At 40.0% G+C, this 27,990-nt stretch overlaps 1 protein-coding gene across 1 annotated transcript in view; it reads right to left on the bottom strand.

Moving 5' to 3' along the window:
- xpo6 (exportin 6) overlaps positions 1-27,990 on the bottom strand; it is a 131,601-nt gene that overhangs the window by 34,509 nt on the left and 69,102 nt on the right. Inside the window, exons 8-15 of the mRNA XM_072559681.1 lie at positions 26,466-26,592; positions 18,046-18,155; positions 10,996-11,104; positions 8,847-8,939; positions 7,944-8,013; positions 4,816-4,975; positions 2,311-2,403; positions 587-731 (exon numbers count right to left, since the gene is read on the bottom strand). Of these exons, the coding sequence (XP_072415782.1) occupies positions 587-731; positions 2,311-2,403; positions 4,816-4,975; positions 7,944-8,013; positions 8,847-8,939; positions 10,996-11,104; positions 18,046-18,155; positions 26,466-26,592 (907 nt within the window). The remainder of the gene's footprint in view (positions 1-586; positions 732-2,310; positions 2,404-4,815; positions 4,976-7,943; positions 8,014-8,846; positions 8,940-10,995; positions 11,105-18,045; positions 18,156-26,465; positions 26,593-27,990) is intronic.

Genomic DNA, 27,990 nt, shown 5'->3' with positions numbered 1-27,990 from the left:
TGCAACATCTGTCTGTCTTTGCCAATTACACTCTCCCACTCAAACAAAAGACCAAGAAAATGACAGACACTGTAGGAGAGAATTCTAAAACAAAAGGAAAGGGAAGACCTAAGATCAATCTAACAGTGAAGACTGGTCATATTTTGCAAACAGTGTGTTAACATGGCTAGGAAAAAAGCATTGTGAACAGCTCATTCTAGTTTTGTAGTCTGGACTGGTGATGCAGAGCTTTTTTTTTCCCCCTACTGACTATATTCGCTCCACCTCCAAAAGTCCAGCCATTGCATATTGAGAGTCATTGACTTTGTATGAGTGGATGATAAGGGTATATCATAAGTTTAATAAGAGTAACCGTTTATCATGTGACAACACCATACAAGATCATTACTTGCTACAGACCAGCTTGAGGTTCAAATAAGACTTGGAATATCAGCTAGTTGTTTCAAGATCTGATCTTCCATACGACACACAGAAGCCCCAGAATTCGCTGCATGCATCCAAACGGAGTAAGAACTTTAACCATGAAAGCAAGTGGAATGTCTCTGAACTATTACTTAACCTCCCAGAGAAGATGATGTCAACATACCTTTGAGCTAATGAGGGGAGCTGTAGCTTCCATGGCAGTGGAAATGAGAGAGACAAACTGCTCAGGATTTTGCCGTTGAACTTCACTGTAAAACTGAGCAAGCCAGTGAGAATAAGCCTGCAATGCTGCCAGAGACTGAGCATGACTGAAAGACAAGATTGAACAGATGTCAACACAAAACATTAAAATAAGTGTATGGAAATTGGACAGGGACCAGATTTTCAAACTCATTATGCAAACAAATCCAACAATCCCAAACCTGAAGGCCATCTCCTTTAGACAGTCTGAGAAAATAACAAGCCAAAATGCCTCCCCTTCTCCATTGTAAGCATTCGAACAGAGACTCTCCGACTGAAATCTGCCTGAGCCAGAGATACATCACCAATTCAGAGTCATACTGTTTCTCAGATCAGCCAATGTTACCCACTAATTCACAGAGTCAGATGTACAGCACGGAAACAGACCCTTAGATCCAACCCAATCCAGTCCCACTTGCCAGCACCCAGCCCATATCCCTCCAAACCCTTTCGATTCATATACCCATCCAAATGCCTCTTAAATGTTTCCATTGTACCATCCTCCACGACGACTTCTGGCAGCCCATTCCATAAATGTACCACCATCTGCGTGAAAATGTTGCCCCGGAGGTCTCTCATATCTTTCCCCTCTCACCCTAAACCCATGCCTTCTAGTTCAGGACTCCCCCCACCCCAGGGGAAAGACCTTGGTTATTTACCCTATCCATGCCCCTCAATTTTGTAAACCTCTATAAGGTTATCCCTCAGCCTCCGACTCTCCAGGGAAAACAGCCCCAGCCTGTTCAGCCTCTCCCCATAGTTCAAATCCTCCAACCCTGGCAACATCCTTGTATATCTTTTTTGAACCATTTTAAGTTTCACAACATATTTCCGATAGGAAGACGACCAGAATTGCATGCAATATTCCAACAGTGGCCCAACAATGTCCTGTACAGCCGCAACATGACCTCCTAACTTCTGTAGTTAATACTCTGACCAATAAAGGAAAGCATACCAAACACCTCCTTCACTATCCTATCTACCTGCGATTCCACTTTCAAGGAGCTATGAACCTGCACTCCAAGGTCTCTTTGTTCAGCAACACTCCCTTGGACCTTACCATTAAGTGTATAAAATGAAGCACCTCACACTTATCGGAATTAAACGCCACCTGCCACTTCTCAGCCCATTGGCCCATCAAGATCCTGTTGCAACTGGTCCTTGCTTTTCCAAATACATGTACATCCTGTCTCTCAGGATTCCCTCCAACAACTTGCCCACCACCGTCAGACTCACTGGTCTATAGCTCCCTGGCTTGTCCTTCACCAGCTTAGATATCATCCAAACCAACCTTGTGCTTCAAAACCAGATAGAGTAAGAACTTGTTCACAATGGGTCAGCAGATAGAGTGCTTCACCAGCCCCCCTCAGCTAGAATCACCCAAAACCACCCACTGGTCACCATCATACTGTTTGTGGGATCTTTCTGCACATTATTTAGCAATCAGATTGCCTACATGACAATAATGGTCTGTGAAAGCCAAATCAGGCACACTCCCAGCAACAAGCGTAGGAGGAACGGTGATAGAGCTTTGACAGCTTATTTCCTTCTTTTTGTTGATGCATCACGGCTGAACAAACAGGCCACATTTCACCCCAGTTTTCAACATCAATTGACATCTCAGATTTGGTACACAGGATTACTTACACATCAATCAGATCTGGCTTCAGCACAGATGGCACAGCTGTTTCCATATCATACAGCTTTATCTGGGATCCATACAACGTCACCTCAACAAGTCTAGGGCAGAGCAACATATCAAAAAACAAATCAGCAGGACCGTGACCAGAAAAACATGTGCACAACTCTTTCAAGAATGATACCAAATTGGATGAGGTGCATGTGCAAATGTTTGAGCTATTTCCAAGATAAGTTAGAACATAGAACAGTACAGCACAGAACAGGCCCTTCAGCCCACCATGTTGTGCCAACCATTGATCCTCATGTAAGGTAAACCTAATGTACGAATCCTCAAATTTCTGTGACCATATGCATGTCCAGCAGTCTCTTAAATATCCCCAATGACCTTGCTTCCACAACTGCTGCTGGCAACGCATTCCATGCTCTCTCAACTCTGTGTAAAGAACCTGCCTCTGACATCCCCTCTATACTTTCTGCCAAACAGCTTAAAGCTATGACCCCTCGTGTTAACAATTTTTGCCCTGGGGGAAAAAAAGCCTCTGGCTATCAACTCTATCTATGCCTCATTATCTTGTACACCTCAATTAGGTCCCCTCTCTTCCTTTTGTCCAATGAAAAAAGTCTGAGCTCAGTCAACCTCTCTTCGTAAGATAAGCCCTCCATTCCAGGCAGCATCCTGGTAAACCACCTCTGAACCCTCTCCAAAGCATCCACATCTTTCCTATAATAGGGCGACCAGAACTGGACGCAGTATTCCAAGTGCGTTCTAACCAAAGTTTTATAGAGCTGTAACAAGATCTCACGACTCTTAAACTCAATCCCCCTGTTAATGAAAGCCAAAACACCATATGCTTTCTTAACAACCCTGTCCACTTGGGTGGCCATTTTAAGGGATCCATTTACCTGCACACCAAGATCCCGCTGTTCCTCCACATTGCCAAGAATCCGGTCTTTAATCTTGTACTCAACTTTCAAGTTCCACCTTCCAAAATAAATCACTTTGCATTTATCCAGGTTGAACTCCATCTGCCACCTCTCAGCCCATCTCTGCATCCTGTCAATGTCCCACTGCAGCCTACAACAGTCCTCTATACTGTCAACAACACCTCCAACCTGTGTCGTCTGCAAACTTGCTAACCCATCCTTCAATCTCCTCATCCAAGTCATTAATAAAAATTACAAAGCGTAGAGGCCCAAGAACAGAGCCCTGTGGAACACCACTCACCACTGACTTCCAGGCAGAATATTTTCTTCCACTATCACTCGCTGCCTTCTGTCGACCAGCCAATTCTGTTTCCAGACAGCTAAATTTCCCTGTATCCCATTCCTCCTGACCTTTTGAACGAGCCTACCATGGGGAACCTTATCAAATACCTTGCTGAAGTCCATATACATCACATCCACCGCTCGACCCTCAACCTGTCTAGTCACATCCTCAAAGAACTCAATAAGATTGGAGGCATGACCTGCCCCTCACAAAGCCATGCTGACTGCATTTAATCAAGCCATACTCTTCCAGATGGTCATAAATCCTATCCCTCAGAATCCTTTCTAACATACAGTTCTTAAATACAGTCTAGGTTTGTATTCCCTGGAACATTCAAATTTAAGGAGATTTGAACATGACTTTTAGGATTTTGAAAGGAATAAATAGAGTAAACAATTAATTGTTCTGCTAGAAGAAATCCAGAAGAGTCAGTGATTATTAAAATGAGCAAGTAATCTGAAGTTAGGGAACAATTCTTTACAGAAAGGGCTGTAGAAACATGAAATTCTTCCCTATAAAAAGACACCAGTTCAAATAATGATTTTAAATTAGTAGACTGGCAGATTTTTTTGCTAGATAAAGTAGAATTGGTTATGTATCTAAAGAGGTTGCAAGGAATTAAGAATTAATTATCTCAACAGCAGAATAAGCTCAAGGGACCAAATGACCTTCCCCCCCCCTCAGTACGGGGATAGCTCTAGGCACATTCAGACATTTACGTATACTGTACTTTTATCTATAGTAAGCTATATGCAAAGAATAAACTTCACATAATTCAACAACAAAAATGAACTACAAATTGGCATGGGACTGTAACCAACAATCCCGCAGACCCTTGTTGGGCCAAATGGCCTGTTTCCATATTTTAAGGAATCTCATCTAAAAATCAAAGACAAGTTACAAAAATTGAACCAGCCTCAATATAAGCTACATTAAAATAAATGTAGCTATTGCGATGCGGCAGAAGGGAGATGCAAACCGAACACAAAGACAGTTGTTATTAAAGTGGTCAGTAAGTGCAGAATAGAATAAAACAAAGAACACAGATTTCTTGAATAAAAGTAAACAAATATCTGACAACGAACTGAATTCGCACTGTTCAGCAGGAGATACACTCACTGTGCATAGCATATTTAGTTACTGAAGGTGAAGGATAACCCCTCTCCTATCAGCTACATTGTCACCAAATTAGTGAGTGAGTTAGATTAAAAAAATTAAATGAGTTAAAAAAGATAGGGCTTTACCTTTCCACAACTCTGAGTGCATCATTAAACCTTGCTGCAAACACATCCCCAATAAAATACTCAGCTAGGCGACCACTAGTCTGAAGCAACGAGCTGAGGTCACGTAAGGAACAATGCAAACGTCGACAGTCATTCTCTGCTGTAATGTTCAATCTGTGAACTGAGGATCACAATTCATCAGCATGTAATAACACCCTAAGTGTACCTGTCACATTTTAAACATTTATAGTAGTACAAACTAGGAAGGCAGTTTAACGATACAAATCTGCTCTGCCATTCAGTGATAGCAAGGCTGATCTGCAACCCAATTTCACACAGCCTGCCTTTGCTAATGAAATTAGTTAGACTTGCCCAGTTATTTAATTTTTGCAATATTAAAGCTATCTATACTACTTATAAAATCACCCTTCTTTGTTGCGTACTTTTCTACTACAAAAGTCGGTTAAAAATACTGTCAATAGTTGGGGGCCTACCTCAGACGTTTGTAGAAGACCACTAGTCACATCCTGCCAATTACATACTTACTAACCATTTCTTGCTGCTCAACCAATTTCCTAACCAGATCAATAATTTGCCTTCAATTCCACGAGCTGCAACTTTAGCTAAACTGTGCAGAGGGTGGCGAGTGTGTGGATTGGGCTGCCAGAGGAAATGGTGGAGGCTAGTACAGTTGCAACATTTAAAAGGCATCTGGATGGGTATATGAATAGGAAGGGTTTGGAGGCATATGGGCCAGGTGCTGGCAGGTGAGACTAGATTGGGTTGGGATGGGATATCTGGTCAGCATGGACAGGTTGTTTCCATGCTGTACATCTCTATGACTAAGTCCCACAGGATCTTGTATTTCAATTAAGTCATTGCTGGCTCTTAACTCTTGAATACCGACCAGATATCCCAAACCAATCAAGTCCCACCTGCCAGCACCTGGCTCATTTCCCTCCAAACCCTTCCTATATGGAAAGGATGCTTCATTTTGTGGAAGAATCTTGAAATAGGGATATTTTAAAAGGGTTCACTCATTTATGACAGATGAAGAAATATTTTGCCACTCAAAAGGGAGAAGTGCCTTTATAATTCCCTTCCTTAAAAGGCAACAGATGCAGTATCATTAAATATTTTTTAAGGCAGAGGTAGAGGACTGTAAAGTTGATGCCCTGCTTTAATAGGTATTATTTATAACAAATAAAGTTTCTTGAGTCACTGCACTAAAATGTGTCCTGCTGCTTTATTGGTTAAAGTCTCAAATAAATAATATATCAGATTTGTGTATGAATCTTAACACCCCAAGAATATGGTGTATAAAATGAAGGATCTAGATTGAGTAAATAGGGACAATTAAAAGGCCATTAATGCAATTGTAGATGTCAATGCTTCATAAGTTCAATTGGATGGAAACTATCATACAACCAAACCCCAGTGACGTGCAGACTTGTCCCTCCTTTCTTTGCAGATGACACAAAGATAGGTAGAGGGACAAGTAGTATTGATGAAGTGGGAAGGCTGCAGAAGGATTTGGACAGGCTAGGAGAGTGGGCAAAGAAGTGGCAGATAGAGTACAACATGGGAAAGTGTGAGGTCATGCGCTTTAGTAGGAAGAGGGGCACGGACTATTCTCTAAATGGGGAGAAAATTCAGAAGTCTCAAGTGCAAGGAGACTTGGAAGTTCTGGCCCAGATTCTCTCAAGGTAAACTTGCAGGTTGAGTCAGTAGTTAGGAAGGTAAAAACAATAACTGCAGATGCTGGAAACCAAATACTGAATTAGTGGTGCTGGAAGAGCACAGCAGTTCAGGCAGCATCCAACGAGCAGCGAAATCGACGTTTCGGGCAAAAGCCCTTCATCAGTAGTTAGGAAGGCAAATGCAATGATGGCATTTATTTTGAGAGGATTTGAATATAAAAGCAGGGATATACTTAAGGCTTTAATACTCCAAATGTGGTCTGACAGAGCTTTACGTGCAGTTCTGGAGTCTCACATCTCAGGAAGGAGGTGCTGGCCCTGCAGCGTGATCAGAGGAGATTAGAAAGAATAGTCCCAGGACTGAAAAGCATAACGTGAGGAATGTTTGAGGACTCAGTCAATATTTGATGGAGTTTAGTAGGATGAGGGGGTGGGAATCGAATTGAAATATACAGAATAGTGAATGGCCTGGATAGAGTTGAAGTTAGGAAGAAGTTTCCATTGGTAGGAGAGACTAGGATCGGAGGGCACAGCCTCAGAGTAAAGGGAAGACCTTTCAGAACAGAGATAAGGGGAAAACATCTTCAGCCAGAGTGGTGAATCTATGGAATTAATTGCCACAGAAGGCTGTGGAGGCCTGGTCATTGAGTATATTTAAGACAGGGATAGATTGGTTCTTGAGTACCAAGTGGATCGGGGGGGGGGGGGTTACAGGGAGAAAATGGGAGAATGGGTTTGAGAAACCTATCAGCCATGATTGAAGGGTGGAGCAGACTCTATGGGCTGATGTCTGCTCCTGTCTCTTATGGTCCCTCATGCTTCAGTTAAAAAGGTGAAGGGGAGTTTGCTTAGGAATGATGAAACCAAGTGTAAAAGTCCTGTAGCAATTATAAAACACTACTGCCAATGAGATCAGTAACCCCAAGGCTCAAAAAGATGTTTTAATTCTGAGGGAATCTATGACCTTAAGGTTGAAAGTTGACATAAGAATGGAGAAATGTTGCTCAACAAAAAACAGAACAAGAATCAGAATAAAAATAATAAAACCAATTACTCAACCTTTATTTTAAAAGCAAACATGTGTTACAGGTGGTGGATTTTTAAAAAATATGCAGCATAGAAGGTGCCTCAGAAGCAAAAAGGCAGAAAAACCGCTGCTTTTTATAACAATGGAGTAGCCTGCCTCAGAGTTACATTGTGACATACTGTCATCACCAATAACTCGGGTGATTAGATATCTGTCTTCGAACATGTTCACATTTAACCTTTTGAGTTTGCAACATGTACTAATTTAGCAGATTTAGCTCAATTTAAAGCAAGTCGGCTACTACCAAATTCTATTCTAAAGCCAAACACCTAAATATATCCACAACACCCATTCACATCATAGCACATAATATAGAACAATGTTACACATTGTCAGCTGTTAACAGGAACATAATCCCTTACCTTGCCCTGAGGTTACGACAAATTGTTGTAGTCCCAAGTACACTTCAAGGTTATCCTGCAAGATGGGAAACTAGGAACAGAAAACAGAAGATTAAAGTAGCTCTTAAAAGGATGATCAACCACACCAAACATTTACTGCAAGTATGGGAAGTTCTTTGCATTTTTGCAGAGATTGGTTGCAATACATAGACAATGGCCCTGAAGCTCTGAAACTTCATTCTAGCCCACACTGAAACAGAAGGCTCCCAAGAAATGTCAGAATACACCAAACACTTATTACATAGCCTAGGTTGAGTGAAGCCCAGGACAGTCTCAATTCAAAACAGGACAATGGCTCAGTAGTTAGACTGCTGCCCTCACAGCTACAGGGACCCAGGTTTGATTCTAGTCTCAGGTGACTATGTGGAGTTTGCACATTCTCCCAGTCTGTGTGTGGGTTTCCTTCGGGTGCTCTGGTTTCCCCCGACAGGTGTGCAAGGCTAGGTGAATTGGCCATGCTAAATCGTACAGTGTTCAGGGATGTGGAGGGTAAGGGTGGGGTGGTAGGGATGGATTGCTCTTCGGAGAGTTGGTGTGGACTTGTTGGGTCAAAAGGGCCCGTTTCCACACTGTAGGGATTCTATTCTATTCGATTCATCGTTGAGCAGTCAAATTCTCAGTTCAAAAGAACCTCTGGTATGGAATATTACAAACTGGGTTTCTATACAGGATGCTCTATCAAAATAGAAACTTGAGAATCATTGGTTTGTTGAGGCAGATCTAAACTATGCTGTGTTTGTGACCTGGGAGCATTGGATACTGACAATAGTGCAGAAACAGCAAGTGCTACATTTCTCATGACATTCTACACCGAATGCAGTCCAGCATAATGCATTGTACAGATTCCACATTAATGCGACTTACGATTGTAGAAAATGCATGAGAAGGAAGGAGCTCCATCACTTTGGCCACTACCTCCAAGCTCTGACGTAGATGACGCTGCCATTCAGTCTGTTGCTGCAGGCAAAGAGAAGCAAAGATGTTGCAAGGTTCTCAAGCATAAAAGTGAGTGAAACTGCTGTGTAATGCTGTGCCATGGCTCCTATTTTACTTGATTATACTTCATAGATACTTAAATAAAATAAATAACTGCAATGCTGGAACTCTGAAATAAAAACAACAAATTGCTGGAAAAACTAAGGTCTGGCAGCATCTATAGACAGAAAGCAGAGTAAGGTTTCAGGTTCAGTAACCCTTCTTCAGAGCGGTTTGATTTTACTTCATATATACTTGTTTGGCTATAAGGCATTTTGGGCCCAAGGTCACAAAAATGCAAATTTATTTTATTCAACTGAAGTTCCTTACACTCAATAAATAACAATGCTAAGGAGGAAGTGTTGCAATAAGCAACTTTCAGGCGGCTCTTTTGAAACAAAGGAACTCACTACCTCATTTATGTAAAACTGTGCTTTCAATGGGCTCAAAACAAATCACACAAGACAAGTGCTGGATAATGCTATGGTCTTGAATAGGTTGAATGATGTGCTATGCGATTCCGGTTCTACAATGCTAGCCTTCAAGGTTTGGACATCTTGCCTTTAATAGGCATCACAAATATTTTACATTAACACTTTTTGCAGCTCCTCCATATTGAGCTAAGAACAGTCCAACCCTATAGGCCTCAACACAAGACTACAGCCAAAAATCACTACCTTAAAACGAGTGGTTAAAAGACATCAGAATCCAGTAAGCATCTATAAACATCTCTGGATTTAAAGGGTATTTTTTTACAATTGAAAGGAAATAAATTCAGGTGTCATGTATTTTGAAGTTTATTGAAAGCCAACAGGATATTAAGCCCACAAATACCAGTATAACTTGAACAGCTGACGTGTGTAAATTTATAGCGTGTGTGTTTTATAGGAGACACAAGAAAGGAAACAAAAAAAAATAACATCTACAACTTATCTTCTGTGGAAGAACAAAAATTAAACAAGGGAAAAAGGCAGGTCAAGTAATTACTTTTTAATCAACTTCTTCAGACACCTTATGACATCTCCAGAACAAGTAGAACTGTACATTCTGGCCCAGAGATGGTACACTACCACTGTACCATGAATGCCCTGTTAAAAATCAACTTTAAGCAAACTATTGGACTCCAGTGCAAAAACAAAACATACAAAGAATAGGATAGCCTGGCCCAGTGCTCATCTACAAATATTAAATTAATTACAGAGATGGGGTTAAGTACGAAAGCAAGGGATTCTTCATTTACAATACATCCCCTATTGGAATCTAAACTATAGAGTGCAGAGCAGTATTTACAGGGAAACTAAATAGGTGTAATACCCACTGGTTGCAATGATACTTTTGAATTAATACATACTGAACTAATGGACTGTTCAGCTCCTGACAGGGAGTGCTGTAAATATTCTGGTCTTCAAATAAATTCTGCAACTACCATAGCATAGGTGGGTGATAGGAATAGTCTAGAGGTAAAAACAATAACTGCAGATGCTGGAAACCAAATACTGGAAGAGCACAGCAGTTCAGGCAGCATCCAACGAGCAGCGAAATCGACGTTTCGGGCAAAAGCCCTGATGAAGGGTTTTTACCCGAAACGTCAATTTCGCTGCTCGTTGGATGCTGCCTGAACTGCTATGCTCTTCCAGCACCACTAATCCAGATAGGAAGAGTCTATTGAACCAAGCAGAAAAATCTAAAATCAACTATTGCTCCTAACAGTCTGACAATCTTAGACTGGATGCCAGAACGGTTAGTTAACTCAAGCTTTAAATTTTTTTTAACCAAGATGAAGTTTAGTTCAAGTGAATCAATCATAATGATTACAATTTAAAAGGTAACGTGAAAGTGATCGAAGGCTCACCTCTGCCAACTTTGCAGCAATAAAAATATCTTTTGGCATCAAGAATGTTATATATTTGGATGCTTATCAGGTCACGTTTTGCTTCTTTCTGGGATGCTCAACAATAGAATAACTTGTCAAATATAGTATGCCACATACCCTCAGTAATTCAGGCCTAATCCTCACCAACATCCCCAGCTCACTTACATCATCATCCAGTGTCTCATCATCAAGTTCTTCCAGCTGGGCCTGATTAAAACGGAATTGTATCCGACGCAAAACTTCTGTCAGCAGTAGAACTAGTGCACCCTTGTACCTGGGGAAAGCAAAGCAGTTAGGGGCAATAAATCTCAGCACAATGATTTGGGGCAGAAAAGCTGAATGCTCTAAGTACAAAATCAAGCAAGTTTTCACTAATTCTCCCTCCTGCTCTAGTAGAACCTGTTCTAGTTATATACCAGTATGGGAACAGTCTCACTATAATAATGCCTCTCTCAGCACAAGCCCTGAACATCATATTTGTATATTTTTCATGGACTTCAATAGTCCATGAAAATCCTGGATTTACCCATTCAGGCTTCCTTCCTCCCAAATAAGAGGAGCAATAGTGTTCATATAAAATGACAGAAGTATCAAATTATGAGGTACAGAAGCTGAATTAAATCATCTATGATCTGGATCATACAGTAAGGTCCGGATGTTGCATTTTGGTTGCATCACATCAGCTCATATTACAATTTTGTTTTATGTATCACACAGGCTGGAAAGAGGAGGAAGAGATTCAGGTCTTAACCAGTGCTTTCAACTTAAATAAATGTAATTACAGATATATGAAGGAAGATTGGTCTAAAGCAGGCAGGGAAAAGAGAGAAAAGTTAGTGGATGAGCAGAGGCAGACAATCAAGCAGATATTTCTTAAAGACAAGAAGATTCATTCTGGTCAAAAAGAAACACCATGAGAAGGCATACAAAGCAGTGACAACTAGTAGTAGGCCAGTGAATTAGGACTTCTAAGAAATGAACCAGATGTCCAAAAAGCTAATGAAGTGGGAGAAAACTGATAATTCATGTAAAATAGCAAAACATACAAGTGTCTCTACAGATACACAAAAAGAGTAGCTAAAGTGAGTTTGGAACTCTAGGAGGATGCAACTGGGGAATTAATAAACAGAAACAGGAAAGTGGCACATCACTTAAAACCAGAAACTTTTATTGCTTTTCAAGACAGAGGACTCTATACACATTCAAAAGCTATGAGCTAAGCAAGGTGCTAATGGGAGGAATTTCCTTTAAGTCTCTATTACAAGGGGTTAAGTGTTTGACAACTAAAAGTCAACGAATCACCAGGACCCAACAGCCGCTATCCAGGAGTGTTTAAAGGATAGTGGAAACATTGGTCAAAATATTGCAGAATTCACTGGGTTCCAGGAAGATTCCAGCACATTAGAAAACTGTAAATGTATTTCTTATCCCTGTATCTCTTCAAGGGGGAGAGAGATAGAAAGCAGGAAATTATAAGCCAGTCTTCCACCTTTCACTGGGAAAAATACTAGATTGTATTATTTTTGAAGAAACAGCAAGGCCTTTAGAGAAAACTAATGCAATCAAACAGAGCCTACATAGTTCTGTGACAGGAAATCATGTTCTGCAAGTTTACTGGAGTTCTTTGAGGATATAATGAAGAGCTGATATGGGGCAAAAATGGCAGAAGTAACATATTTGGATTTCTAGAATACATTCAATAGAAGGTGCTACAACAGATGAGAAGCTCATGGCAATGGGGATTATGTCTTAACTAATGGAGTGCCACAAAACTCAAACCTACATCGCCAATTATCGACTACAGTCAGTTCTTCAATAACATGATGTTCTTGTGCAACACTGTGCTATTGAAAAATCGTGCTTTAGAAACAGCACGTAAGGTGTTGGCGATATAATCGCATTCCAGACATCACACTTTAAAAACTTGACAGTTTAGAAACAGTGTCCCCAATTTATTAATCGCGTTATAGCAAATTTGCACTAACAAAGCATGCGTATAACCTAATGACCTGTATCTATATTAATGACTGGAGTAGAAGGCAGACAGAATTATAGAAAATCTGATACAGAAATAAATGTGAAGGCAGATTGTGATAAGGACAAGGAATCTGTATTGGGATTATAGGAAGGTTGAAAGATTGGAATAGGGTGGGGAGGGGAGAGTTCTTGATAGATGGAGTTTAGAGTCAGTGAGTCAGAGATTTACAGCACAGAAACAGACCCTTCAGTCCAACTCATCCATGCTGACGAGATATCCTCAATTAATCTAGCCCCATTTGCCAACATTTGTCCCATATCCCTCTAAACCCTTCCTATTCATGCTCCCATCCAGATGCCTCTTAAATGTTGCAATTGTACAAGACTCCACCACTTCCTCTGGCAGTCCATTCCACACACACACCACCCTTTTCGTGAAAAAGTTGCCCTTTAGGCCCTTTTTAAAATCTTTCCTCTCTCACCCTAAACCTATGCTCTCTAGTTCTGGACTCTCCCAACCCAGGAAAATACATTGTATATTTCGAAGCTCCTTGGATGCTGCCTGAACTGCTGTGCTCTTCCAGCACCACTAATCCAGAACATTGTATATTTACCCTATCCATGCCCCTCAGGATTTTATAAAGGTCTATATGGTCACCCTCCAGCCTCCCATTCTCCAGGAAAATGATTCAACCTCTCCCTATAGCTCAAATTCTCCACTCTGGCAACATCCTTATAAATCTTTTATGAACCCTTTCAAGTTTCACAATATCCTTCCAATAGGAGGGAGACCAGAATTGCACACAATATTCCAATAATGGGGAGTCCAGAAATAGAGGGCATAGGTTCAGGGTGAGAGCAGAAAGATAAGAGACACCCAAGGGGCAACTTTTTCATGCAGAGGGTGGTACATGTATGGAATGAGCTGCCAGAGGAAGTGGTGGAGGCTAGTACAATTGCAACATTTAAAAGGCATTTGGATGGGTATATGAATAGGAAGGGCTTGTAGGGATATGGGTTGGGTGCTGCCAGATGGGACTAGATTGGGTTGGGATATCTGGTCAGCATGGACGGGTTGGACCAAAGGGCCTGTTTCCATGCTGTACATCTTTATGACTATGTAGGAAAGCGCAAGTCTCACTTTATACAAAAGTTATACAATAAAAGTGAAATGGAGGGAGACTCTAAAACGAATGCAGCACCAAGGGATGTGGGCGTTTTTGGCCACGGATGAAACAAAACATTAGCATACAGTTGCAGCTACTTAAACCAGTGAATAGAATTCTGGCCTTGTTTGCTAGGGGTTTGGAGTTTAAAGTCTTATGACAATTGTACACGTGTTGGTGAAGCTGAACCTGGAGTATTGTGCAGAGTTTTGGTCCCCATATTTAAAGAAGGGTTACTGGCATTAGAGGCAGTTTGAGATACAGCAGGCCGTTTCCAAAAATAAAAGGGGTCGACTTATCAAGAACAAGAGAATAGATAAAGGCCTTTATTAATTCATGTTTAGAAGACTGGGAGGTGATCGTTTGAAACATTGAGGATTCTGAGAGCGCTTGACAGGGTAGATGTTGAAAAATGTCTCTTATGGGAGGAAATCTCAAACTAGGGGGCATAGTTACAGAATAGAGGGCCATTCAATTAAAACGGAGATGCGAAGGAATCATACCTCCAAGGTTAGCAAATGTCTAGAATGCTGTACCCAGAGGGATGTGGAGGCTGATTTATTGAAGCTATTTAAAGATAAATTAGACAGATTTTTGAATTATCAGGAAATTGAGGGCTATGAAATGAGATGATCACGAGTTCAGGCCTGAGGCGAATCAGTTGTGATCTTATGGAAAATCGGTCAAGCTTCCATTATTCAATAAAAACAGCCCCTACAGCAATTTTCTCTCTCTTGAAAAGACAGCAATGAATACAGAGATTTTATTAAACAAATGACTCAATATATTTGGCAGCGTTTAAGATTTCTGGGTTCAGCTGTTTCATTCCCACCGGAAACGTATGGCACCTGGTTTCACAATGAGAGATGTTTGTCATGAAAATAAAAATGTCAAAACTCCGCACCAAAACTGATATTTTCAAATTATCTAGTTAACCACAACAAGATAGGTGCTATTTGAATTGATAGTGCTACTGGTTACGTTCCATTATGGAGCTCTGGCTGCAGGGTTATCAAACTTGGAACTGAATGATATTTGAGGACAGGTAAAAAGGAAAGGTCAGTGCTCAATATAAGTGACAGGATCAGGATAATGTAAAATCTGAGCTGGTAACGCTATGCAACAGCAAGAGCAGCACATAATAGTAGATGCAATTTTATAAGCCATCATGCAGTATTAGTAATGTAGATCACAGTTTAAAAAAAACCAAAATTAGGAAAATCTGAGGAGTGTCTAATAAAAGGAATGCAGTAATCACGGGTGACTTCAATTTATGTATAAATTTGGGAAATTTAATGAGCACCAATGCTGCAGAGAAAGAACTCCTGGAATGTGTTCAGATATTTTTGAGCAATACGTCAAGGAATCAACTCGGGCAGCATTATACAATGAGGGGGCTAGTTAATAATTTTTTTTGTTAAAGAATCTGTCAGGCATAAATACCAAAGGATGATATAAAACATTTTATTAGGTTTGAAGAAATGTTATTCAATCTGAAACTAGAGTCTTAAATCAAAAGGAGGACAACTGTGACGGTAGGAGGGGCGCATCAGCTGCAGTGGATTGTAAACATACACAAAGATTTGACAATGGTTACAGACACTGCTAGTATTTAAACAATTAATGTTTGGTTTAAAAATACATTCCTTTAGGCAAAAAAATCAAGAATACCACGACTAACAAAAGAAGTTAAAGATAGTCCTGTTCAAAAGCTTAGTTGTCAAAAATAATTGTACACCTGACTGTGATAATGTAATAATTGGCAAAGGAAGACCAAGAAATTGATTTTAAAAAAAGCAATACAATAAGGCATATAGGGAGCAAAGGCATGGCAGTTAAAGTTGCAGATGAAAGTTAGTGTGGGAAAACATATTGAAGCCAAATGGAGATTTTATACGATATATCGAGTGCATGGGCAAAAGATCTGGCAGATGGAATACGATATAGGAACATATTAAGTTGTTCACTTGGAACAATGAAAAAGCAGAGCATTACTTAAATGGAAATTTCCTAGGATTTAGGTGTTCTTGTGCATGAATCTCAAAACCTTAAGCAGTTGCAGTATGCAATGGAGAGCACAAATGGAATGCTATTTTTTATTATGGGAAGAATTGAACATAAAATAAAGAATGTTATGATTTGGTTTGCATAGTTTTTGAGATATGTCTCACCAATGCTATGTGCAGTTTTGGTCACCTTATTTAAAAGGTGGTATACATTGAAGACGATTCAAAGGAGGTATGCTTAATTGATACCTTGAATGAGTGGGTAGTCTTGAGGATAGATTGGACAGTCTGGCTCACAGGTCATTCAGCTATAATATGCATTTGTATTAACGAAATGCACTAACACAATTGACAAATTGGGGACAATTTCTAAAGCGCAAACTTTAAGTAATGGTTATAACACAATTCTGGCTCCATTAGTTTAAATGGTGCTGTTATTACTCAACTTAAAACACGTGATTGCACAAAAATGAAACTACAGCATTATAGCATTTTCACTATAATTTGGAAGCATACAGACAACTTGCTTGAAATGTATAAGATCCTGAATGGTCTTGACAATTTGGACATGAGAAGAATAGATTTTCGTGTGGTTTAATCCAGAACTAGTGGGCAGTATTTCAAAATTACGGGTCACCTTTTAGGACAGATGAGAATTCCACTACATTAGCAAGGTACCATGTTCAACTTTCACATCATGGAGTTTACTTCGACAAGCTCAGACAGCCAACAATGCGAGTTTCAGTTTCAATGTGAAGTGAAAACAGTTCCCACTTTGCAGAGTCATGAAATGATCCTGTACAAAAATTTGCTTCCTGATATGAAAAAGGAGGTAGACTATGTTTGAGTCATCTGTAAAATTATTCTTTATACAAAGGAATCATTTCAGGTTGAAGTGGCACCATAACTATCAGATGAACTGGGCAGCTTGGGGAACAAAAACTGCCCATCTCCAAGACAGACTATGGAACAGGTCTTGTTAGACCATACAGTAGGAATCAAAAATTGTGGCACTGGAAAAGCACAGCAGGCTAGGCAGCAGCTGAGGAGGATAGGAGACATTTCGGGCACAAGCCCAAATGGGGGTGGGGGCAAGGTGCTGAGAGATAAAGAGGAGGGTGGGGTTTGGGGGAGGCAGCTGGGAAGGCAATAGGTAGATGCAGATGGGGGGTGATGGCGTTAGGTCAGAGGGAAGGGTGGAGCAGGTAGGTGGGAAGGAAGATAGACAGTTCAAGAGGTCGGTGTTGATTTAGAGGGTTGGACCTAGAGTGAGGTGGAGAAAGAGGGGAGACAGGAATCTGGTGAAGTCAACACTGATGCCACGTGCTTGGAGGGTCCCAAGGTGGAAGATGAGGTGTTCTTCCTCCAGTCGTTGGATGCCATGGATTTGGCAGTGGAGGCAGCCCAGGACTTGCAAGTCCTTGGCGGACTGGGAGGGAGTGTTGAAGTGGTCAGTTACAGAGTGGTGGGGTTGCTTGGTGCGTGCCCTAGAGAGGTTTCCTGAATAACCACCAGCCTTCAAATCACTCAAAGTTGGAAGAGATAAGTACTCTACTTTATCTACTGCATCTTACAGATAAAGACTGCGCATCACCACAGAATTTAATAGAAAGAAAACAGCCAGCAGTATTCCAGGTTGCCATCATTGTTAAAAAGTCAACAACCAAGCATTCCTTTTGAGTCACAATACATTGAGAAAATATGCTGACATCAAACTAGTTAGAAATATTGGATTTCAGACTTTCACAAGCAGGTTGAAACATTTAGCCAACTTTATCGCTCAATAAATATTAGTAATCCTGCCCTTTTGAACTCATTGAACAGAAGCTTCAGATTTTCAAAGTCACAGGTTTTATGCAAATAACTGTGTAGCAAGGCCAGAAAGTAGCAAGTCTGTGGAAAGAAATTAGTTGTACAATTTAAGAGAAACTCAAAAGAAATCATAATTTGATAGGCAGAGGCAATTAAAGTTCAAGACATTAAACTGGGAACATTAAGGACTTTTAATTGGAGGAGTGAGTTTTTTGGTATCTTTATACTACAAATACTAAGATAAAGCAGCTGACCTGTTTAGTACCTCATCCCGATCAGCCAGCCTACTCTTGATTTTACTTGTTAGGTAGTCCAGAAATATTGTCCAAATGTCAAGGCAGGAGAAATAACCCTCATGACTGGGCTGTAACAACAAAACATCAGAAATTATGTTTGCTGCTTTTACAAACTGGTTGCACAAATAGAATTATATCAACATTAGACGTATACATATACAGGAAATGTAGCTCTAACAGTCCATTCAGGATGGTTATGCCCCACTTTCCTCCACCACACTTGTCCTCACATCCCACTCCCTCCACCCTCAAACGTTTGTCTAGCTTCACTTTAAAATTTAGCTGTACTATTTGACCCACTGCATGTGGTAACAAGCTCCATATTCTCTACCTTTATTTTTTAATCTAAAAATGGTTAAGTCCAGAATGGTGGTTGATTAGCACAACAAGACATGGTGACTCATGTTAACCACCACCAGTTATTTCTCTCAAATGGTCTAGTAAGACAATGAAAACTTTAGCTTAACTGCGAGGTGAGGGGTGAGTTTAAGTAGAACTTTTCCTGTGTCCAGAGAATAGTGGAATATTATAACCAATGGATCCACCATCTCCACAGCCACTTCCCTTAACACCCGAGAACATAGGCCATCAGGCCAGAGGGACTTGTCTGCCCTCAATCCTAATAGTTTGCAGAGTACCTTTTCCCTATTGATGTTGATTGCTCTTAAGTTCTACTCTTTTGCCTCCGAGTTGCCCGTTCTAATAAGAATGGTACTATTGTCCTCCACCATGAAAACTGGAGCAAAGTATTGATTTAGCATCTCTGCCATTTCAGAACTCCCCACTACTAACTCTTTGGTTTCATTTTCTAAGGGACCAACATTCACCTTACTGACTCTTCCCTTTTATAAACCTATAGAAACTTTTGCTGTTCTTTGTTACTTTGTGCAGTTTTCTTTTGTACCTTAGCTTTTAATTTTTTAGTATCCCTTTGTTAATGTTTGAAAATTGCCCAATCTTCCAGCCTGCCACTGGCCTTTGCAATATAGTTTACTTTAGTTTTTGACTTTATATTGGCCTTGACCTCCTTGTTTAGCCATGAATGTTTTTGTACCCCATCTTACCATCTATTTTCCTCATTGGGAAGTATTTTAGACATGAGAAATTAAGTAGCTCCTGAAACAACTACCACTGCTCATCCACTGTCTTGCTGGTTAGCCTTCCTGCTCAATCTACTCAGGCGTGAGGAAAGATTTGTAATTTTCTTTATTTAATTCCAGATCAGTGTGGGACTCCACCTTCTCACCCGAAAAACTCAATTTTGAATTCCATCATACTATGGTCACTACTCCCTTCAGCTTCCTTAACTATGATGTCATCAATTATATTGCCCTCATTACACAATGCCAATACAGTAGCCTACTCCCTGGTCGGTTCCACAACACACTGCTCCAAGAAGCAATCTCTAATACATTCAATGAGTCATAGTCAAAGATGTACAGATGGAAACCGACCTTTCGGTCCAACCTGTCCATGCTGACCAGATATTCCAATCCAATCTAGTCCCACTTGCCAGCATCCTGCCCATATCCCTCCAAACCCTTCCTATTCATATACCCATCCAAATGCCTCTTAAATGGTACAATTGTACCAGCCTCCACCACTTCCTCTGGCAGCTCATTCCATACACGTACCATCCACTGTGTGAAAAAGTTGCCCCGTAGGTTTCTTTTATATATTTCCCCTCTCACCATAAACCTATGCCTTCTATTTCTGGACTCCCCAACCCCTGGGAAAAGACTTTGCCTATTTACCCTATCCATACCCGTCAATTTTGTAAACCTCTATAAGGTCACCCCTCAGCTCCAACGCTCCAGGGAAAACAGCCTGTTCAGCCTCTCCCAAAGAAATCTGCTTCCAGGTTATCCTTGCCAATTTGATTCTTCCAATCTACAAGAAGGTTAAAATCACCCACGATTATTGCCACACCTTCTTTGCAAGCCTCTAACATTTGTTTTATACTGTGCCCCACTGTAGAACTACTGTTTGGGGACCTATAGATTACTCTTCCCCCAAGTACTTCCTAACTTTGCTATTTCTTATTTCTACCCAAACTGATTCTACATCTTGTTCTCCTGTGCTCATGTAATTTCTCATTACAAACACTGATCCCTTCCTTTACCGGCAAAGCTACACCACCTCTTTTTCCTTTCAGTCTATCTTTCCAAAATACCCAGAGATATTAAATTCCTAGACCTAGCCTCCGTGTAACAGTGTCTCAGTAATCAACACCAAATCGTACCCTTTTGTTTCTATTTGCTCCATTGACTCATTAATTTTGTTTCTAATGCTTCCTGAATTTAGATACAAAGCATTTAAATTTGTTCTACTGGTGAATTTCCCTTGTCTTTTATAATTCCTTGCTGCAGAGACATTCACCTGTTCTGTCCCTAACCTGTCTGGTAGCCAGCTGCCACATTACTAACCTGCATTCTTACCTACTCCTTTAATTTGAGTTTTCTAATTTCACCAGAGAACCGCAACCCCCTACCCACCCCCTCGAGCAACCAGAATTTACTACAGGTGTAGTCATTGGGAACCACAGTGGGGACCACCAGCTCCCATATTATGCAGGAATGACTTATTACCAGACCCTCCATCCTTACTTTATTTAACTAGTTCTGAATTTTTTTTAATTTAATTTTTCAATATTGCTGATTATCTCAATCTGAATGTAAGTTATAACCAATAATTTAACAAAGATTCAATTTAACAGACTAAATTTTAATATTCAAATTTAGCAGATGCCCCATCAGCCAATAAAGTCACAGCTTTCCTGTGACATCACTTCACTTCATCATCAGTCAAAACAATTATAAACTCTTACCTTCCCAGGCTGCCCTCTGGCTCACTCCTGCAGAAAAGCCCTTCATGGTAACCTCAGCCAGGGCAGGAACAGAACCCACGCTGTTGACACTCTACAATGCAAACCAGTCAACTAATCTAACTGACCCCCAAATAAAAGAAGAAGAAAAGTTTCTTCTGAATCCCCTGTAGGACATCTTGGCAACAGTTTTATATTGATGAAATATTGCCCCTTGTGTTTTTCCAGAGAAAAACAAACAAACATTCTCTGTATGCACTATCAAACGTTTTCACAATCATAAATACCTCCATTAGGTCTTTGGACTTTTTACCCAACAGGGGGAAAAAAACAGATCCAGCCACTAATCTTTTTGCAATATACAAGCCCACATATTTGTGAAATCATCTTTGTACATCTTTGCATTCTCCGCAATGTCTCTATTTTTATGATTGCGGCAGTTAAAGCTGTACTCCATTTAGATATTTATTAGCGCAACTTTCCTACTTTTCAATGTAATCCCTTTAGAAATAAAGCATACTTATGACCTTGCTAGCCTGGGGAAATGATTTGTATCTTTGTAGTCATACAAGACACCAAGTGGTCATAAGTGATGCCAAGAAAATAAGCTATTCTCCTTATCAAAATACACTAGCTCATTTATTTGCCTTGAACTGAATTTGCCAATCATTTGTACATTGAACAATGTTTCTCATATATTAGTTCTCCTCTGTTTTGACCAACTGAAGCAGTCTAAGGTGATCTGTACATTAAGAAATTGTGCTCAATTCCAAAGTTCTCATCTTTAATTAAAATTGTGAACAGTATACCCAACATTGTCCCTTGTGGAGCACTAATATCCACTCTGAATAAGGATCCTTACTTCTACCCCCTGCTTTGTCTTCAAGCCAATTAACTAATTTTTAATCACTTATTCCCTGATCTAATCTTTTATGAAGCATCTTATTGAAGGCCTTTTGAAAATCCAGACAGGAGCAGAAATTAGGCCATTCTGCCCATCAGGTCTGTTCTCCCATTCAATAATGGCTAATGGGGTTGAAAAACCTATTTCCCCACCTTTTTCCCCTGTAACCTTTGATCTCCTTCACCATTGAGAACTTATCTATCCCCGTTTTAAATGTACTCAATAACCTGGCCTGCACCGCCTTCTGTGGCAATGAATTCCACAGATTCACCACTCTCTGGCTGAAGTTTCCCTTTACCTCCATTCTAAAAGGTCTGTTCTTTACTCCAAGGCTGTGCCCTCAGGTCCTAGTCTCTCCTACCAATGGAAACATCTTCCCAACATCCACCTTATCCAGGCCTTTCAGTATTCTGGATGTTTCAATAAGATCCCCCTTCATCTTTCTAAACTTCATAGAGTATAGACCCAGAATCCTCAAATGTTCCTCATGTTAAGCTTTTCATTCCTGGAATCATTCTCGCGAACCTCCTCTGGACTCACTCGAGGCCAATACATGCTTCCTGAAGAATTGGGCCCAAAATTGCTGATTATATCCTAAAGGTGGTCTGACCAGAGCCTTAAAAAGCCCCAGAAGTACATCCCTGTTTTTATATGCAAGTCCTCTCAAGATGAATGCCAACATTGTATTTGCCTTCCTAACTACCAACTCAGCCTGCAAGTTTACCTTGAGAGAAACTTGGACTAGGACTGTATTAATATTAAATGATTTGTCAGAATTCTCCATCACATCTCCACTTCTGAAACATGCTGACTATCAAGATATTGTTCTATTCTCTCAACAGAAATCTCATTATTTTTCCCTTCAATGTTAATTTGATTGTTATCCCTTCACGAATTTAGGAGTTACATTTGCCATCTGCCAATCCCACCGATGTTTGTTAGGAATGACTTTTTAAAAAAAACTTTCTCTCTTTTCTAAGTAGTCTCAGAATACGTAGATGCAATCCTTCAAAGCCAGGGTTCTCTCCCCCACCACTTAGATTATTCAAAACTATTTTTGATTTAAACACATTTCTCATTGTTCACACCATTCAATGACACTTACTTGTTTCACCACTGTATTAAACACAAAATAAAATGAGACAATATTTCTGCCATTTCTCTATCATTACTGTTAGCATTAGCTTGCCTCTCAATGGACCAGTTCCCATAACCTTTTCTGTAGCTTGTAAAAGTACTTTATGTTGCTTTGTTATTTAATTTCCTGGCTCCTCTTTACCTTAATTATTTTGTTACTTCTCTCCTAATCTCTACTTCCTCTGATTATGCACTCCTCTGATATCTATACACATTATTTTTGACTGTTTATAAATCTCAGTTGTTTCCTTTCAGCTTTGATTTGGAGATGCCGGTGTTGGACTGGGATGTACTAAGTTAAAAATCACATCAGGTTATAGTCCAACAGGTTTATTTGAAACCACTAGCTTTCGGAGCGCCACTCCATCAGGTGGTCTGGCCAACCACCTGATCAAGGAGCAGTGCTAGTGTTTTTTAACCTTTTAGCTTTATTCATCTCTGGAGTCCCATTTGCAAACTAAATTTTCTTCTTTTAATATGTGAACTGTTTCCAGCATCCTCCAGAACATCTCAAATCCTATCCATGATCATCAACATTATCATTTCTCAATTACTGTTTCTTTCATTTCCCAAATTCTATTCCCAGCCTCTTATAAAGTCAGCTGTTTAAAACATGGCTTGCATATTATGGTTACTACAGCTTTTATGTTACCCTACCTCATCTCTGTTCCTTATTAATCAAGGGCAAACCTTGTAGTTTGGCATTTAACATCTTAGTTTAGAAAGATGCCTTACAAACATTAACAACCATTTCTTTGCACACTTGTCCTGTCCAAGTAAATATTAATAAGGATATGCCAGTGATTATTCTTCTATGTTTTGTATTCCATGTCCGGATTTCTCTGGATAATTCTTCTACAACTTCTCCATTTAAGGTGATCAGTAGACAACATCAGCTAGTTTGGTAGATCCATTTTGTTCAGCCTTTCTAACCATAGGATTCTATTTTAACTGTTTCCCTTTTTAAAAAAAATCATACATGCAGCTTCATTTCCCCTTTTTCCTCCCTCTAACTTTTTAAAATGTGTTCTCATACACTGTAATGTTTACTTCACAGTAAAAATCTTATTTTATAGTGTGGTCATGTCTCTCATCTAGATCATGCATGGTTGATCCAACAATGATTCTAGCTCCCCCCTTTTATTACAGTTGCTGAGCATTGATGTACAATTACTTCAACTTATTTTAATAGGATTTCTCATGTTTAAGCAGTTAATTGCCTTATTTTATACTTTGGATGCTCTCCTGTGCTGCTTTGTTTGCATTTAGGCTATTTATGATTCTTCCAGCTCCCTTTCCCACTCCAATCATCTTTAGTTTAAAGCCTTAGTCACATTTCCACCCTTTTCCAGTAGAACACAAGTCCCATCTCAGTTAAGGTGGACCCTCCTATTGATGCTGCTCTTCTGTTCCAGAATGTGTTAGCACAGAGAGTTTGGAACCCCCTTTCCTACACCATCCCTTTAGCTATTTGTCAATTTTGATTTGTTTGCTTCCTATGCTCGTTGTGCCTGGCTCAGACAATGATCTAGAAATAATGAAGTCTTGCTTCTAAATTTGAGCAAAACTGGTATTCTTCAGCAGGACCTCTCAGCGTGCCTATATGGATCACAATGACTAGAACTAACACTCCCTTTCCAAGTTCACTTCTAGCCACTGAAAAGATATCCCTAATCCTGTCATCAGACAGGTCTTAAAACCTGAAAGGCCTCACCTAAGTCCAAGCAGATCAAATCATTTGACCTAGAGTCTACTCAAGATCATGGATCATCTAAATTTGGCCTTAATTCTAATTTCAGCATCTTAAATGAAAGATCCTAGATTTTGAAATGGTGTCCCTTAGTTCTAGGTCCACCCACAAAGGGAAACATTCTCTCAGCATTTTAAACACTTCAGCAAGACCACCTCTATCATTCTAAACTTAAAGCTCACACTGCTCTAGCTTTCCACATAAGATAGCCCCTTCATCCACAGAATCAATGCAAGGAAGCTTCTCTGAACTGTCTCCAAACAGGGTATTTAACAATATCATTCACTCCCTCCACCACTGACATAATATTAGTGTACACACTGCAAAACCTCCTTAGACAGCACCTTCCAAAACTATGACCTCTATCACTAGCAAGGTCAAACTCCTTGAACACTCCAAAAAACAAACCATGACAGGCATGATCTGCAGGGATTCGAGGAGGCAGCTTGCCACCATCGACAATTAAGGATCAGAAATAATGCTAACCTCTTGTACTGCACATATAAAAATCACTTGCTCCTACAAACCCAAAAAGCAACAAAACACGTAGGAGATTCCTGTCAGCCATCCTCTCCAAAAAAGCACAAATAAACATTCAATGTAACAACATTTCCACTGCACAGGCTTCAATCCTTAGAGGTATCTTCAGCAATACTCAATGTGGACTAAAGTAACCCCACCACTGACAGACATTAGCATGCTTTAAAGAATGCAAATAATGAAATACGATACCACCGTCATCACACCCATTATATAAAGCTATTTTGCTTGGTTCCTTTTTGGGTATCTAGATTTATATTTTAAAAGATGGTGGAAAAATTAGAAGATAGACTTTTTAGGGGTGTTTCAGGAGTTTGGTTGACAGTTTGACAATGTGCTGTATATCAGCAACTATTAACGTAAAAATAAAGTGGAGAAAACAGCTAAGTAAAGCTTTTAAAGAAACAAAAGATACTGCCTCAATCAAATTGAAAGGCTGGCTTTGACAGGATTAAAGGACCTCTGCACGATGGTTGCTTAGCAACTCCTTCTATACTGCAAATTCTGTTTATAAACCCAGGAACCATAAAGGAAGATAGCCAAAATAGCAAGTCTCTTTCTTGAATCTCTCAGAAGTACCTGGGAACCTCCTGGGAATTTCAAGTTTTAGAATACCAGTACTTTTGACTACCACATGAAATCTGAAAAGCTGAACTGTATCTATTTTTCAAAAGGATCAAATCTAGATTGAATGCAACCAGAACGGAAGTTTACTAACAGTCTATAGTTGTCCACAATTTGTCGTCTTGTCCACTGAATTTCCTCTCCCTGACGTTACCACCTAATATCCTGTGTTTCCAGATTCTTGGCCAACTGAATATTGTTTCTCCCCAATTTTTTTACCATTTAAATTTGAAAGTCCATCCTCACTGCAGAAAGTCACCTTTTGTGTTGAGTATATGCCTCGTTTGGAAATATGGGGATCTAGTTTTAATCCAGATTGTAGTTTAGGTGTCAACTAATAGGTGTTTACCACTTGCTTCAAGAAAAAGGTTTGTTCATAAGCAACAGATTAGTTTGAATTCATGAAAAGAAACTGATGAATGTTTTGTTCTGAATAGTACAAAAGCATAGGTAAATTAGGTAAATTAATCAACATATTTATACTAATGCTGTAACTGTAGAAGTAATGGGGTTTTGTCAGAACATTCTGTCACACTGCATGGCAAGCTTTTGGGTTGTACACACACTCAAAGTTCAGGTTTCTAGGAAGTCAATCTCACCTGATGAAATGTATATTTGAAAAGAAGGGCCAGAAACTCCACCACTGGAAACTGGGAGTTGGACTCAATCCGACGCAGGTGAACACTCACAAACAGTCGCAGGAAGTCAGTAAACTTTTCCACATAGCTGAAAAAGGGAAAGATCAGGGATAAAGATACTCAAGAAATTTGTCACAGACCAAACTCAAATTTTTAAAATACATAATAAAAGGAGTAGCAGCTTTCAAATATACTGTTAGTACAAGAAATGCAGATAATTTATACGACAGCAAATAAAGCCCTGCAACCATTACCTACAGGATAGAAAACTATTCACTCTAATACCTGAATCATAGGAAGAAAAAAAATCCAGACAAAGGCAACTAGAAATGTTCAGTCAAAAATCCACACAAGACTTCAATTTGATTCACATTCACCTTCTGTCCCCACGATTCCTATTGCAGTCTCTAAGGTGATGATTCATCAGTGCTGTCAACACAGAGACCTCATCAATAGCAGTCATTCATCCAATTTTGCTACATGTGTTCTTAAGCTGGGGTCCAGGAATGTTTATTGAACAGAGCAGGCAGTGGTGCAGTTGTATTATGACTCACTTATTAATCCAGAAACTCGGATAATGTTCTGAGGATATCAAGGTTCAAATCCCACCATGGTAGATGATGGAATTTAAATGCAATTTTTAAAAAATCTGGAATTAAGAATCTACAGATGTCCAAGTAGTACTGTTGATTGCCAGAAAGACCCATCTGACTCACTAAATGTCCTTCAGGGTAGAAATTCTGCCATCCTCACCTGGTTTGACCTAAATGTGATTTCAGAGCAACTGCAATATGGTTGACTTTCAAGTGCTCTCTGAAATGGCCAGCAAGTCACTCAGTTGCATCATTTGCTATTACATCTCAACAAAGAAATGAAACCTGACAGACCTGCCAGTATCAATGTCTGCTCCAGAAAAACAGCCCTGTCAACACCACAACATGTGAGGCTCGTGACAAAATGGCAAGAGCTGTCAAGATTAATCAACCAACAGTCTGACAGAGTCAGTCATGGTATTAATGAGTAAAGAGTGTGTCTTATAGACAATGTCCCAGACACCAAAATCCCTGTATATGACCTGCCCCACCAGGACAGACAGCAGTGGTGGCCACAAGTAGTGCACAGTGAGGAGGTAGGTGTCCTGAGAGTCATCAATATGGACTCCGGGCTTCTGAGGGCTCACTGTTTCAAGTTAAACATGGGCAAGGAAATGTTCTGTAGGTTACCAAGTTCCATCCTCCCTCGGCTCAGTACTCCATGCTGAACAACACTTGGAGGAAGCACAGAGGGTGGCAAGGATGCAGGATGTACTCCGGTAGAAGATTTCAGTGTCCACCACAAACACCAGTGGCTCCACAGCAGCACTTCTGATCATGCTGGTCAGGTTCTAAAGGACATAGCTGCAAGACTGGATCTGTGGTAGGTGATGAAGGAACCAAGAGGGAAAACATATTTGATCTCATCCTTGCCAATTTGTCGCCTGTATATG

This window comes from Chiloscyllium punctatum, chromosome 40 (genome assembly GCF_047496795.1).
Source record: "Chiloscyllium punctatum isolate Juve2018m chromosome 40, sChiPun1.3, whole genome shotgun sequence".
NCBI lineage: Eukaryota > Metazoa > Chordata > Chondrichthyes > Orectolobiformes > Hemiscylliidae > Chiloscyllium > Chiloscyllium punctatum.
The sequence above is the reverse complement of the archived record's forward strand: the minus strand, read 5'-3'. Positions and strand labels throughout refer to the sequence as shown.